Source organism: Pituophis catenifer, unplaced genomic scaffold (assembly GCF_029215685.1).
Source record: "Pituophis catenifer annectens isolate HBS135680 unplaced genomic scaffold, rPitCat1.0.hap2 SCAF_3, whole genome shotgun sequence".
In the NCBI taxonomy this organism is placed as follows: domain Eukaryota; kingdom Metazoa; phylum Chordata; class Lepidosauria; order Squamata; family Colubridae; genus Pituophis; species Pituophis catenifer.
The window spans coordinates 92,183,561-92,199,794 of NW_027256883.1; the positions used below are offsets into that span (position 1 = coordinate 92,183,561).

General features: G+C 40.3%; 1 protein-coding gene across 1 annotated transcript in view; it reads left to right on the forward strand.

Annotated features, from left to right (window-relative positions):
• The first annotated feature begins 389 nt into the window (after positions 1-389).
• The window catches only part of ICE1 (interactor of little elongation complex ELL subunit 1), a 38,701-nt gene continuing 22,856 nt past the window's right edge, over positions 390-16,234 (forward strand). The window contains exons 1-6 of the mRNA XM_070940789.1: positions 390-536; positions 7,684-7,742; positions 13,261-13,295; positions 14,172-14,190; positions 14,472-14,583; positions 15,403-15,479. Coding sequence (XP_070796890.1) covers positions 444-536; positions 7,684-7,742; positions 13,261-13,295; positions 14,172-14,190; positions 14,472-14,583; positions 15,403-15,479 — 395 coding nt within the window. The 5' untranslated portion in view covers positions 390-443. The remainder of the gene's footprint in view (positions 537-7,683; positions 7,743-13,260; positions 13,296-14,171; positions 14,191-14,471; positions 14,584-15,402; positions 15,480-16,234) is intronic.

The following is a 16,234-nucleotide window of genomic DNA, read 5'->3' on the forward strand; positions in this document are numbered from 1 at the left end:
TTGCGCAATATATAAATTTGTCTCTGATTAACCCAAAAGTTGTGTTTGTCTTATTAAATCCACAACAATCCGTTTGCAAAAACAGCACGATTTGGAAGCTGGGGGAGTCTGCAACTTTCGGAGAACCGGCCATGCGGAGATAACATCACCCACGTCTTACATTCAAGCCCTAGATATGAGAAAGCGAAAGTCAAGGTTGCGTAGTACGCTGGGAGTTGCCGTCTGCCGATTTGGCTGAGGGTAATTTTTTTTTTCCTTTTTATCAGGCACTGCATGGGGCAGCTAATCGCAGCGCCGGAGAAGGGTCTTTCTTCCCTCTTGCGTCGCACTGGCTTCTCGGGAAGATTTCGCTACTTACTGCTTACCGCTACCGCCGCCGCCACCACCACCGCCCGAGGCTTGCAACGGGCGACGGATGGGCCGCTTGTGCTGCGTTGGGAATCATGATGCCCGGGGAGACCCCGCCGGCGGCCAACACGGCGGCGATCGCGGCGGAGGCAGCCATGGCCTGCGCCAACTGCGGAGCCCTTCAGCAGGTGGAGCTCTTAATCTTTGCCCGTAGCAGCCCGTCGTGCTGGGGGGGCGGGGGTGTTTTTACCGTATTGGGCAGTCCTGTTTTAAGACCTTATTGAATGAATGACCGGCGGTGTTTTAGGGACGGAGCGAAGTTGTGCGGGTGTGGTGAATGGTTCGATTTTCTTGGGCTCTCTTAAAATTCCCAAACACTTTTGCGTCTTCCAGCGTGGGGTGAGCTGTCCACTTTTGTATTCATCAGGAGACAGTTGGAGGGACTTTGGAGGTCTTCTTGTCAAACCCCCTGCTCAAGCACGAAACCTTATGCCATTTCAGGCAAATAGTTGTCCAATCTCTTCTTAAAAATCTCCAGTGTTGGAGCATTCACAACTTCTGGAGGCAAGTTGTTCCACTGTTAACTGTCAGGAAATTTCTCCTTAGTTCTAGGTTGTTTCTCTCCTTGATTAGTTTCCACCCATTGCTTCTTGTTCTACCCTCAGGTGCTTTGGAGAATAGCTTGACTCCCTCTTCTTTGTGGCAACCCCTGAGATATTGGAACACTGTTATCATGTCACCCCTAGTCCTTCTTTTCATTAAACTAGACATACCCAGTTCCTGCAACCATTCTTCATATGTCTTAGCCTCCTGTCCCCTAATCATCTTTGTTGCTCTTCTCTGCACTCTTTCTAGAGTCTCAACATCTTTTTCTATATTGTGGCAACTGAAACTGGATGCAGTATTCCAAGTTTGGTCTTGCCAAGGCAGTATAAAGTGGTATTAACATTTCATGTGATCTTGATTCTATCCCTCTGCTAATACAGCCTAGAACTGTGTTGGCTTTTTTGACAGCACGCTTCTGGCTCATATTTAAGTGATTGTCCACTAGGACTCCAAGATCCCTTTCACAGTTACTACTATTGAGCCAGATACCACTTATACTATACCTGTGCATTTGTTTTTTCTTGCCTAAATATAAAACTCTACATTGAATTTCATTTTGTTAGATAGAGCCCAGTGTTCAAGTCTATCAAGATCCTTCTGTATCTTAAGCCTATCTCTGTATCTTGAACCTATCAATTTTTTATCATTTTCTAATCTCAAGAATACACAGATCGTTATCCTCATTGTATTGTCAATTTAATTTTGGGGTGATAGTTGCCTTTGCTGAATTGTGCTGAAATTTTTTGCTTATGTTCCTTGGAAATGTAATTTGCCTTGAAAGGAAAACAAAATTCCACATATTCATTGTTCTAGTATTTTGTAGGTTTTGCCAATTTAGAATGGAGAAATTTAAAGAATTCCAATTGTAAATATGTTATCCAATCTTAGAAACAATGTGTATTTCAGCATTATGGTATAAGATTAAGATCTGAAGTCACCTCAGAAAAAAGTATCTGTAATGCAACCAAGGAATACTGTATTTAAATTGCCCCTTTCAATATGATTTTGCTTTCTTGTGCTTTCTTGAGAGTAAGCCCCCTTGCCAGATTTCCATCAGATTTAATATAATGTAAGTGGAGATGTACAATAGTCAATATTAATATTAGAGTCTATAACTTTTACTCATTATGAAACTATTCTTACTGCTTTATGTATCCTTAAAATACTAGAATTCATTTTTTCAAGTGACATTGATGTCCAAATGATCAGGTTGGATTCCATCATAAAGTAGTTTCATGAATTTTACAATAGCTGCTGTTTGTCTGAGTATTTTGAATACTATTTAAGTTGAAAAAACACTATAAGAATATGAATCAGTTCATTTTTCTTTAGTTGTTTTTATTTTATAGGACAACTAAAGAAAAGTGAACTGATTCATATTCCTAAAGTTTTTTCATCTTAAAATGTTTTCAAAATATCCTGTCATCTCTTAATTATATGTTTTGCTTTCATTTGTTTACTTTGATGTCTGTTTCTGGCCAATAAATTGTTTAGAAGCTCAAACTTTTAGATGAATAATTTTTTATCCTTTTTTATTGTACACTTCATTCTTTTTACCTTAGTCTTTGACTTTCTTTCACTTTTCCATGCCATCATAAAATAATGTTCTTTCTTAAAATTATTATTAGCTTGCTTGTAGTGCTATTTATTAATTTTTTATCAATTTAGACCTTCAAGTGAACTCTGACTCAGCAGAATTCTCTCTCTCTCCCTCTCTCTCTTTCTCCCCCCCCCTTCCCTACAATAAGAGCTTAATAAGGTCCAGAGGCTCATTTAAATTCCGTGTGATCTATGATTTTTTTTTACTAAAGTGCTTATTTACTCATTCTACATTTACAAAGCAAGAGTGCATTTTCAGCTTTTCATTCTGGTTAAGGCTTTGTTAGTCTGCTTTCCAAGACATAAAATCTTTATTTTTGTCTAAGAGAAGATGTTTCAACAAGAATCTAATAAAATTCTACTCTAGCATTTCTTTAAAGTAGTCTGTAGAAATTGTAGCCATGACCCCGGAAATCTCTCTACAGTACATCATTGATTTTTTTTCACATGGTTATTGTAGGCTAATATGATGAATGGAAGCAAAATACAAAAAATAATACCATTGAAAGTTTTGCTCAATAGTAGATGACACAAGTGTTCTGTTTATGATGCCTCATTCACCCAAGCACATTCTATTTTACTACTTACTATTAAAATATTTAGGTCAGTTTGGCAGATAAACTGAAACAATTGTGTTTATATAGTATCTTTGCACATATTTTTTTACAAAGTAACAAATCCACTGACTATTGAATAGTCTGTTCTGCTCACAAAACCTTAGGCCAAACAAGTCATAAAAGGAGCTAACAATTTCAATAAAGCATTCTGTTTAGGGGTAATTTTTCCTTGTTACAACCAAACCTAACCTGGTTATTTAGAAGCTAGCTATACCTAAGTATTGGACTTGATTTGTAGTAGAATCCTTATCCTATAATTCCTAGAATCTAAGAAATAGACATCTGGAGTAGGCACCTCTCTGAGCTTTCTCCAGTTATTCTGGTGTTTGGATTTACTTCAGAACATTTTATTAGGTGGATGTAAAGCAAAAAGGGTTTTGTTTACAAGTTGAATTGTGATTCCCCATCCCAGTAAGCATTATTAGGCATTCAGTACACTGCACCTTTTAATTGGTGGAATATAGGAAAGAGTAAAAAGATTTGCAAAGTTATCCATAGATTAGAGATTTTAGCTTGCATAGAAGTGTGATTGTGGTAAAAGTGGTATTTGGTTATGTTTATGGAATATGAGCCAGAATCATATCTGACTAGTATTGCCCTTACCAAGTAATTGCCCTTATCATTAGCAGGGAATAATGTATTATTTTGACTGGTAATGCAATCTATAGTTTCTCTGTAGAGGTGTTTCCAAGTTGAAATGATTAGCAGATATCACCATTTCCCAGGGGATGCCCAGTTAGGGACTCCTTTCATGTTCCTGTTAATGAGTCCACTGAAGTGGTACCATGCTTTCAAACTGCTAGGTTGGAAGGAGATGGAGCGAATGACAGGAGCTCACCTCACCACACAGTAGCACTTGGGTCTCGAACATGGGTCTACAGATTGTCAACCCAGCATTCTAACCACGTGAGCCACTGCACTCCTAAACATTAAGTGAAAGTTGATTAGAGCAATAATGGTCAGTAAAGTCTGATATTTATGGGCACTTCTAATGATCACAATGCACATGAAAGATTGTAATTTGGAATATCGAAAGAATAAACTCATGAGTTAAGGACAGGATTTAATGTGAAAAATGAACAAAAGTAAAATAGATAAAATATATTAGAAAATAGATAAGCTGTATATCTGTGGTATTTAGGGAAAGATGGTTACTAAATGAAGGTAGTCTAATATAGAATTGAATACATGTAAAGAAGCAAAGTTGTAGGTTTAATTATGAAAGGACAAAGTCAGAGGATATGAACTGGTGTCATGGTTGTGGTCAGGGTGGATTTGATTTAAATTGAGTTGATTTAAATCACAATTTAAATCATGATTTAAATCACTAGTAAAAAGGCTTGATTTAAATCAACTCGATTTAAATCATAATTTTCAAAGAGCAACTGTCATCTCTGCTACTCCTTTGACCCACTGTTGACTCACCGATAGTCCCAGTGTTGCAGAATATACAGCCTCATGCTACATAACTAAGCTCCATTTCATGCTGAATAAACTAAATTATTTATGTATCTTAAATAGAAAACTATCTTATGATAGATTTTTACCCCAAAAGTTTTTTATTAAAATAAATTTGATAAAAATCAAAAAAATCCGATTTAAATCAAAAAAATCCGATTTAAATAAAAAAAATCTGATTTTTTTTATTTTATTTTTAAAAAAATCATTGATTTTTATCCACCCTGGTTGTGGTTAATAGGAAAGGAGAAATCTATAAGATGGCAATAGTTTTATGTTATGCTGTAGTGAATGGTAGTAGTGGAAAATAGGAATTTGGGGGAAATTATGTAACATTGTAAATGAATGTGATCAAGGGGGTGAAATTGAAACAGGAAAAGTGATTGTTACATTTGAAGAAAAACATAAGAATGTGAATGTAACTGGTGAATATCTGCTTAGAAAAAAGCCTGTTTGTTTTGAATATGTGGTTAAAGCATAAATCTGTTTATAGATAAATATTTGTTCCTATTTTTTCTTTTCAGTATTGACATTCAGCCCCAATCATAGAGTCAGAATGAATCATAGTCAGTAAAAATTTAATAATTCAAATAACCCCACACAATTCAAAAATCAATTTCAGATGTCTAATTAAAATAGAACTAAATCCAACAATTCCTCAAACCATAAAGTTAAGGAAACCCCCTTATACTCTAAATATCTGGCAAATCAAAATCATTTTTACCTTCCTCCTCTCTTGAAAATAGACTGTAGGGGCTGTGTTGGCCTTTGGTAGTAAGGTGTTACAAAATGACGGGGTAGTGACTCAAAAAAGGCCTGTACCATAATTCTTCTCCTCTCCTTTTTTATTGTGTGTATGGGGACTAATACTTAAGCACTTAAATATTAGTCCACTTATTACTTAAGTCCACCCTCACGGGACTATATTTTGGGCATTTGACAACTGGCTTGCGTTTACAATCAGTTGCACCATCCCACAGATACATGACTGCAATTTGCAACATTTTTTGCCATTTCTCCGCCCTTGCTGGATTTTCTGAACAACCACATGGTTCACTTAAAGTCCATGTAGTTTGTATGGTGTTGTTAAGCAAACTACATGATGGTGGTGTCACTTTTTTCTTTTTCCTTTTTTTTTTCCTTTCTTCTTTTTATTAGTTTATGATATAAAATACATAAAAACTAATAAAAAAAACTTTCCAATTGTCAAAAAATAGTTGTCATAATAAAGTCAAATCAGATCACATGGTGACTTGTTTAATAACCTACAACAACCAAAATTCTGGGCTCAATTGTGGTTGCAAGTTGAGAACTACCTGAATAAGGACTGGGAGATTAATGTCTACCAGCAGCAGCAAAGATAAAATCCAACATCAAACCTGAAATTTATTTTCTGTTGTGGCTTTTATGCTGCTCCAATGAAAAATAACTGAACAATTTCAGTGAGATCTAGAAACTCAAGAGCAATAATGTTGAACAATAGGGTGGATAACATATCAGCAGTATACTCAGTCTGTCTGCACAACCCAATTTCAAATAGATTTACTCACATCCAGTCATGTCATTAAGAGGGCACCTGATAACTATCTCCCATAGTATTTGTCACAAGTTCTTTTAAATTATATCCAATTTGGTGGGTCAAGACACCAAAAGAGAACAGCAACCCAGGTCCCTAAAAAATATACACAAGCATTATTCACTATTGCTATTTTCCACTCTTCCCCACTGCTGCTACAACTTCTGCTACTCTACCTACTACTCCTTGTGAGTAATGCTAGAGAAAACATCCTTTTCTTGCTGCTTTAGGCTGCTTTACATTTTTACACACTCCTCCCTCTCTCCTTCTATCTCCCACACACACTCAATTATTTCATAGCAAAGTTTTTATAATTAACCTTGCCATGCTGCCCTTGGGGAGAGGATTTAAAAGAGAAGAGAAGAAAGCAACACAGGTGCTACCAATTTTCTGGGCAATCTGTTCTCAAATTACTGTAACCGCCACCATCCCAGCATTATGCGATTACCAAAACTGAGACAGATGTCAGATATGGCACTTCTTTATTCTTGCCCAAACAGTTCTTGATTATACACGCAAAATCTTCGTAATGATCCCTAAGAAAGTATTTTGAACACGGTCTTATTACACATGAGTTCACTAAAAGCAGCCTGAAGCCAAATACTGGGAATTCAGCTTACTGTGGTCTAGGAGGCAGTTGCACTAGAAGATGGATAGGTATCAGCCAATCTTCTGTAATCTGACTCCTGTCATACCTCCTTCCTATTACTATAGTAATAAGCCTTCCCATATCCATATTTCTTTCTGAGCAATTAATCCTCCCGTCTCAACCCAACTGGAGTTGATTACTATGAGAATGAGTGTTTAAGCATATGTAATAATGTAAGAAGAAATAGGATGAACAGTGAATGGATGCTGAATGACTGAGAATGCTGAGTAGAGAAGTGAATAGTGTGAAAGAAGTACATTGAAGTGGTTTGGTAATATAAAGAGAATGAACGAGGATTAAACGACAAAATGAATAGATGAAGAAAGAGTTAATGAAACAACCAAGACCAGGAAAGTTGTGGTGATAGAAGATAATAGCCTTAGAAAGAGCTCACACTTGCTCACAAATTCATTCACATTTCTTCTATAGCATTTTTCTGGGTTTGGTTTTACCACCTTATTTTTCTAATACAATCCTACCTATAATGGTGTTAAATCTTTCTAGCTTTTTTTAAATAAAATTACTGCAGCAAATTAAAACTTATTAAAAATGTCCCGTATAAAGGAGTGTTTCTATCAAATCTTTAGTTTGATTTAAAATATTTTTTTAATAATAGTGTTTATAAAATATTTTTATGAGAGTGCAAACTTGACAGTGATTTGGAAAAACAGTTCAGAATCTGTGCAAGTCCTGCACTTCTTTGCTGTGGATGACGGCAGCCCATCTAGAAAAAAGATTGTACAAGGTCCAAAGTGCTTCATCTAAATCATTTTCAAAGTCTGACAGCTCTAATAAATATTCTTAATAATTTGTCATCTTTTTTTTTGCAGAATTTGAATGAATATATTGCTGCCTTAATAGCTTTAAAACAAAAAATAATTGATGCTGAGTAAGTACCTTTTCATCTATTTTTGCAAGCATTTATTTTGTAGTCCTAAACCATTGTTTGAATATAATTAGGGACTAGATGGGAGGCTAGGAATATGTGACAGTGCAAATAAAATGGGCATAATGAGCATAAGGAATCTAACATGAAATATAATCCATGTTATAATCTATAAGAGTCTGATAAAATATATTGGGGTATAACTTTAACACATTTTGGGAGTTCTGTTATGTCCAACACTACTGTGGAAGATGGTGTGGCAAAGATGTCAACCTGATATACTTTGCTGCTATGATAATGTTTTTCACATGGAATGCCTGTGATTCAAAAAGTGTTTGGAAACATTTTCACAGGAATATTCTTTGGAAACCATTTTATACCAGCCACTAATTAATTTTCACTGAAATAATTTTCTTCCAAGCACAGCTGATGCACTGGTTTTCACTTCCTGAGGCCTAAAACATTAAAAGGCAACCTTTTGTCAGCCATGAGGTACAACTCTCCTATCAATTATATCACCACCAAATGTCTTATTGTGTCTTTTTGACACAATAAAATTGTTAAAAGGGGTAGAGCAACTATTTGGGGCACATTTGGCCAGGTGAATGGGTTTAAACACTGGAATGGGAGCAAAATTTTCCTCCCATCCTCACTCTCACTTGGGAGAGAACCCAAGAAACTGCACTGTCAAATACCAGGCATTTTCCTGCCAAATGTTTGCAATATAATCTTGGATGGTGGAGTACTGCCAATGAGGCATGGATTTCCTATGGATGGGTCTGGTAGTGTAAAGGACCACTTTTTGCTTTCTAGTGTAGTGTAGTGTCAAGGGATCTTTATGGAGAGGGCAAGGGACAATAAGATGACAAACCATACATCATGCCACAGATGTTGCAATGTACTATATTTGTGTTGTATATAAGAGTGGCATGTGCATTCATGTTGTCATCTTTTTTGAGACGTCCTGTGGACACCACAATCTAGCATTTCAATTTTGCACTGTAAAATGTCAGTAGTTCCTGTCAATTATGTGTAGAGAGTAAGAAGGGATGGCTAAAGATCCAGTGTATTAAGCATGGGAAATCTTTGGCTATGGTTGTCTTCCCAAATGCCCAAGGCTATTAACTTGGAAATAGGGCAGTGTGGAATCTTTGTTAAAGTTATGTGCAAAATTATGACTTTTATGGAAATTCAGCCAAGCCAATAATGTCTGTTTAAAGATATCATTCATTCATTCATTCATCATATTTATATAGTGGCCTATCTCATGTGACTGATAAAAAAGTAAAAAACAGCGGTACAAAAACAATCAGAAGTATTACTATTATGATTAAAAAGCAAGGAGTGGCAACAGATATTAACATCAGCAGAGCCACCTCAACAATAATGATAAGTAGGCAAACAGGTAAGCAGGCAGACAGATAGCTAGAGAGATGCTATGAGCATAGTATGTGCTTACTTAAGCACTTGGGGAGCAGTTTCCCCACAATTGTGTGGCTCCCCCTCTACTGTTTACAGCCCTTGATATACTTACTTGGAAGCAGTTCAGTCATCAAGGTGAATCCGCATCTCCAGTTTTGGGGATACATTTATAAAACAAAAATGCTATGAGAAATCAGATCTCAAACATACCGTATTTTCCGGCGTATAAGACGACTGGGCGTATAAGACGACCCCCAAATTTTCCTGTTAAAATATAGGGTTTGGGCTATACTCGCCGTATAAGACTACCCCTCTTCCAACGCACACCAAATAAAAATTAAAAAACATCAGATTTGATTTCAATATGGTAATTTTAATTCAAATGCTTATGCCTTTCCAAGAATCTAGTACACCAGGATACAGTGGCCTTAAATCTGTTGCTGTGATCTGGGTTAGATTTGGCCCACTGAAGTGCAAACAAACGTATTTTATTTCGTGTCACTACATAACCGTTTTGGCGATGCTCATTCACCATGTCTGCTACATGTTTTTCGAGTTCTGGCCAATGTGGGGTGCCTCTTCTTAATGCACACTTACCCCTTGGCATACTCTTTAATGCTTTTACATTTGCTTTCCAGTCCCGAACCATCTCTTCTGTTATTCCATATTGTCTTGCAGCAGCACAGTTATTATGTTCCATGGCAAAGTTTACAACTTTAAGTTTAAAACTGGCTTCATATTTCTTTCTTCTTGCTGGTGGAGCCATGATGGGGTCTTGACTGTTATATTTGTATACTATACTGTATGTACTGTTGCTGTACTGTATGTATTGTTGCTGTACTGTAGAGAAAGGTAATGGGCTACGCTATGTGTAGTGGCAAGAGGGCTATTTTGTACCAGGTTTTTTTCCTTCACCCATGCAGCCTTGTCGAGATCCGCACACTTCATGAATCTGAGTTGCTGGAACTGACTGATGACATTGACAGAAAGCTGTGCCAATCTAGTCAAGGCTGCATGCTGCTGAATGCTGGAACCAGCTGGCTGCTGAGCGGAGCTTCTCCCAGGCATCTAGGGGGGTATTACTGACGCTCCGACTTCCCCAGCTGACCCCCACTGATGGCGAGCTCCACCGGTCTGGGGAAGTCAGAGCGTCGGTAATATCTCCCTGGATGCCTGGGGGAAGCTCCGCGCAGCAACCAGCTGGTTCCAGCATTCCAAGGAGGTCCACGGTGAAAGCGGCGCCGCGGTCGACCTGGGCCAGCACCTTGCACACCTGGCTCTGTGTCTCCATTATGAGAAGCTCCATGCGACTTCGCATGTCTCCGCCCCAGTCGCGCAGCTCTCGCAATCCGCTCACCGGAGGAGCCATGAAGTGCTCGCACCGCCTTGCCAGATCTTCCTCATCCTCCTTTCCCCATGGCTTTTCCGGTTGTAATTGTTGCTGCTGCCGCCGCCGAGGCTGCTCCTTCATCTCCGCCCGCCGCACCAGACCCAGCCCGGCCAGCACCGCCGTGGCTCCCGCAGTCCAAGCGGATCGGCACCCGGGCTCGCAGGCGAAGGGTGGGAGTGCACAGCGCACTTTCCTGGCTTGGCGCCAATCCGGACAGCTGCAGTAATGGTGAGAGCGGGCAACCTCGGGAGAGCCATTTCGGGACTCCGTTTTGCACGTGTAGCGGATCCCAGTTACCAAGAAACCCGGAGAAGAGGCACAAGGGGGGTTTATCAAAAAGGAGCTTTAAAAGAGGTCTCGATACAGAGGACGCGGCGAGCATGGACACCGTCCACACAAACAGGCACCAAAGTCTCATTGCGGCAACGTTAAGCCGCGACTTTACATGCCTCCTGGTTTTAGGCTGCTTGTTCCAATGCCTTCGCGATAAGCCGGCAGAATCAAAACTCTTTTTTTCTTTCTTTCCCTCTCTCTCTCTCTCTCTCTCGGCGGCTTTGAACCCGTGGAATTGGGGGGGGGAGAGGGGGAATGTTATCAGCAACAAACAACAACAAAAAGTGTGTGTTTGTGGAGAGGGTAGGTAGTGGTAAAGGCGGCAGACCGGTTTTTTTTTCCCCAAGCCGATCTCTTTCGCGGCGTATCCAGCCCGACCCCATTCAGAAGAAAGGCTGCAGCCGGAAAGAAACGGGGGGGGGAAGACATCTGCACCTTTTGTTACATACACACACACGAAACCCACAGTTTTCTGGCCTCTCGCGCAGATCTGTTGTGGGGTGGGGTGGGTGGGAGCCACATAATTCCGGGAGGCGAAAAGGGGCGCAGGGATATTTCCAGAAATGAGCGAAATAATGCAATCCACGCAGCGACGCCCATATTCTCCCGTTCAGATTCTACCTCTGGCTGAGAGAAAACTGCCTTGAAAGTTTCTCTGCCCCCCCACGCTTTAAACCCAAGACCCTGCCTCGTTTGCAGACTAGAGCACTTCTTTCCCCCACCCGATTAGCCCAGGTTAAAATCTTAAAAGCTCGGGCGCCCCTCAAGCCGCTTCTCCCGACATCGGGATGAACGAGAAAGCCGTTTTAGCTTCACCTATTCTTCCACACACACCCCTCCACCCCGGAAGGTAATTTAGCGCTGCTCCTCCTTTCCCCATGGCTTTTCTGGTTGTAAATTGTTGCTGCTGCTGCCACCGAGGCTGCTTCTTCATCTCCGCCCGCCGCACCAGACCCAGCCCGGCCAGCACCGCTGTGGCTCCCACAGTCCAAGCGGATCGGCACCCGGGCTCGCAGGCGAAGGGTGGGAGTGCACAGCGCACTTTCCTGGCTTGGCGCCGATCCGGACGGCTGCAGAAGGAACTGGGCACCGGCTGTCATGTCTTTTCTGCTGTGTGGGATTTGGCACCTGGGCTCCCGGGGTTTAAGCCTCCGGGCCGGCCCGCGCTGCTCCAGGATGTTCGCTTCGGGCTCCTTGGAATCGCTGCCGGGCGGTTCTTCCCGTTGGGGCGATGGTGGGTGGCTGCGAGCTTGGAAGAGGTGGTGAAATGCAGAGCAATACCTCGTGGGGAAGGAGTTCACCGTGGCTCCCGCAGTCCAAGCAACGCCGATCGCTGCCACCCACCATCGCCCTAATGGGAAGAACTGCCCGGCAGCGATTCCAAGGAGCCCGAAGCGAACATCCTGGAGCAGCACGGGCCGGCCCGGAGGCTTAAACCCCGGGAGCCCAGGTGCCGAATCCCGCACAGCAGAAAAGACATGACAGCCGGTGCCCAGTTCCTTCTGCAGCCGTCCGGATCGGCGCCAAGCCAGGAAAGTGCGCTGTGCACTCCCACCCTTCGCCTGCGAGCCCGGGTGCTGATCCGCTTGGACTGCGGGAGCCACAGCGGTGCTGGCCGGGCTGGGTCTGGTGCGGCGGGCGGAGATGAAGGAGCAGCCTCGGTGGCAGCAGCAGCAACAATTACAACCGGAAAAGCCATGGGGAAAGGAGGACGAGGAAGATCTGGCAAGGCGGTGCGAGCACTTCATGGCTCCTCCGGTGAGCAGATTGCGAGAGCTGCGCGACTGGGGCGGAGACATGCGAAGTCGCATGGAGCTTCTCATAATGGAGACGCAGAGCCAGGTGTGCAAGGCGCTGGCCCAGGTCGACCGCGGCGCCGCTTTCACCGTGGACTGCTGGGAAAGAAAGGAAGGTGACCCGAATTCTGGGGTAGAGTGGGGACGCGTTCCTTTCTCGTGGGCCGCGCACTGCCTGGCACCTCTTGTAGGTTGGAACTAATTTGGAGTACAGCTTCCCCTCAATGTTGCCGGCGCTCCCAAAGTGTCATCGGTCAGCACCAGCAACTCAGATTCGGGTACCCGGCGTATAAGACGACCCCCGACTTTTGAGATGATTTTCCTGGGTTAAAAAGTCGTCTTATACGCCGGAAAATATGGTATCTTATATTGTTCAAAAGGAAAAGATAATGCCTTCCCTTTTCTTCTTCTAAACATAAGAGACCATTTTCTGTAACTACCAGACAATGATCTTCAAGATATGCAGTTTAGATTTTGGTCTCTTGAGTTATTTTTCCCCCTTTGCCAGTCAGCAGTCTGTCTTGTTTGTTTGTCATGTGTGTTGTTTGTTATCTAATCCTTCTCCTGTCTTTTCTTACAGCCACCTACTCGCAGAATACCAACAAAAATGCAATGATATCCTTTTCTGCATTAAAAAAACCTGCAATGTAGCATTTTCAACAGTGGCATCGGAAACTTCTAATAAGTGATGAGCAGTGTTTTGATGACATACTGAAGTGCATATACTATATATTTTATTCATTCTGACTTCTGAAATCTTGCTGGTGTAATCTGACTGGTCTTTGATTACCCAGAGTTGCATCAGGCATTAGCAGCTAGATAGGGAGCAGCAGCCGCAACAACTTTAGTAGAAAGCATCTGCTTTGTTTCCATGACAGTGAGATTGTGTGGTGTTTGTGTGGAGAGGGGGTATCTGATACAAAGCATCCATAAAGTGAGAGTCACCAATTATTGTACTGCTCTGACTCTTCAGTCATCAAGCTACCTGATGACTTCAAGATAATTAAAAAAAAATTGAATGCTGATACTTTTATACCAAATTTAAAATGCTAGTAAAAAGCAGGGATTAAGAGAAATAACCCATCCCTTATCCATTCACAAATTCATGTATCAGTAAATCCTAAAGAGATTTCAGGATTTTATAAAGAAATGTTGTACCAGTCAACTTTGAATTCCTTCCTTTGGTTTCTAACACTCGTGATCCTTAATTGATTCTACACTGTCATAGGATTTGATCTCCTTCAGTTTTCTCTCTCCCATTTCAAAGGTACTTTTAAGATTTTAACACTTTTTAACAACCTTCATTTCTTAATTTAGGCAGCACCCCAAGTTTCTCATTATGTTCTCTCTCTCTCCTTATTATGGATTCACACTTTCAAGAAACCTGTTCTCTTTTGAGAGGGTTTATTTCCCACCCCCATTTTCCCCCCTGGTCTAGCATATGTAGCAAAAATAATTCTGTATATCCAGTTTTCTTTAACAAGTGAGCACAGCTTCAGTTTGCTAAAAGGTAAGAATTTATTCCAGTTCAATTTTCCATTGTTTGGAGTTTTATCAGTTTTTGGGTATTAATAGTTACTTATAATGTAACTCTTCCCAAGCAATATAGCATGACAAAATAGCTTCTGTAGAATTAATTTTTGTATGATTATTCTGGCTTTATTGCTTCTTTGGGCCTTTGACAAAACAAATGCACAAAACAGAATTTCAGCTGAATTTTAAGTTTTGTTTTTTTCTAATCATTTTTAAAGCCATACTTTCTTTCTGTAAAGTTTCCTGTGTCCGTTTCAGAGAAAACAGTACACTTCATCACCAAGTGGAACAAATGTTCCAGAAAATATCACCTCTGAAAAAGTGTCAAGAAGAACTGGGATCTGTAAAAGCAGAGCTAGAAGAGAAAAAGGTAGCTTCGTCTTTTCTGAAATAGAGATCCATATTGTTTAGAGGCACTGCATTTTTGTTTGTTTGTTTTTTAACATTATAATAAATGTTATGATTTGTACCTGGAAATTTATGTATTTTTGGTTTTGGTTTTGGTTTTGGTTAGCCAAGTTTTGGTTAAAAAAGTTATTACTTGGAAATTTGCATGCCTTGATACCATAGTAAGTCAAGACTAGGACTTGAAAAGTTAGCTTACACTCATTTGTTGACTAGCAGCTGTAAATTATAACTGTAATTAATATTGTATATTATTTATAATTATAAAATCTAAAAAGCGAATGAGGTAGTGTGATTTGCTGGCGATTTAACACTTCACTGTGCTGTTTCATGTCCATCTTTTATCTCAATGGGCTTTCTTTTCTGATTTGTGTCATCTCATGCCTAGTACATTGTTGGACTTCTGGTGAGGAACATACAGGCTAACCTAGAAGGACTGTTAGCAGTGAACATTAGTGAGTGGATGGGTGACTTTAGTTGGCGATTTTTACTTCATTAGCAGTTCCAGACATGCTTTTGCCCCATCCTTAAATGTAGCACTAAAACTTCAATACTTTTGGGATACACATTGACAAATTAACTTGGCTCATCATAGACACAAAATAAAAAAATGAATATATTAATGCCTTATGACTGATTATTATCCAGTAAAGAGGGGTTTTGCAGGGCTGTGGTATGAATTTAGAAACATAGATGAATTGTCCAAAAGATGTATGTATGAACACAGAAATTTCCATCTATATGCATATACATGTATACATGTATTCATATCATCTTTTTTTAGAGTTCACTTAAGATCTACCAAGAGACTCATCTGGAATATGTTCGAGTGAGAGAAGAAATGGATAAAAGTGACAGTGTGTGAGTCATTATAATGGAACTAACTAATGGATGTAGACTGCATTTGCCTTTTTTTTTTTTAATTAAAACATTCAAATAATCATCCAAGATCTTCCTGTAATTTTAGAAGGAAAAAGAGAGACAGTGAGAGAGAGAAAGATGGACCTTTGGGTGAGAGCGGTTATTGACTTCCTTGGCAGCTTTGATAAGAGGCAAATAATTGGTTAATATATTTCCACATCAGCAAGACCAGAACATAATTCCATTTTTTTTTATAGGAAAGCAAATGCAATTCCTGTAATGGGAAGAATACCACTTAGGGAACTACTCCATGCAAGATGGAAATTTTCTGATGACTCATTCCCTTTTTGCATAGATTGCCTCCTTTTCTGTGATGATAAATAGTGTAACCAAATGGTTTTGCTTGATGAGAGAAGTAGACGTAATTGTGTACCTTTCACTAGTTCAGGGAAGCAAACATCTCAAGCTAGTTGTCAACCAGGTTAGCAAGTTTTCTTCCCAATTTTCCTTCCTGCTTTTCTTGATGAGTTTATTGTATGTTATGAGCAGTCTTCATTAGGGATGTGCAAAGTATTTGAAAGGGACCCTCAATAAAGCCTGCTAACACATGCAAAGCATCTGTCCTTGAAGTGTGTCTCTGAGTATGCACAGACAACACTTCCAGTAGTACCACCAGAGAAGCAAAGTGAGTATGCATATGCAGATAGCTCAGGGCAGCTTTTGAAATATTTCAAATGACATGGTTGCCTCACTGT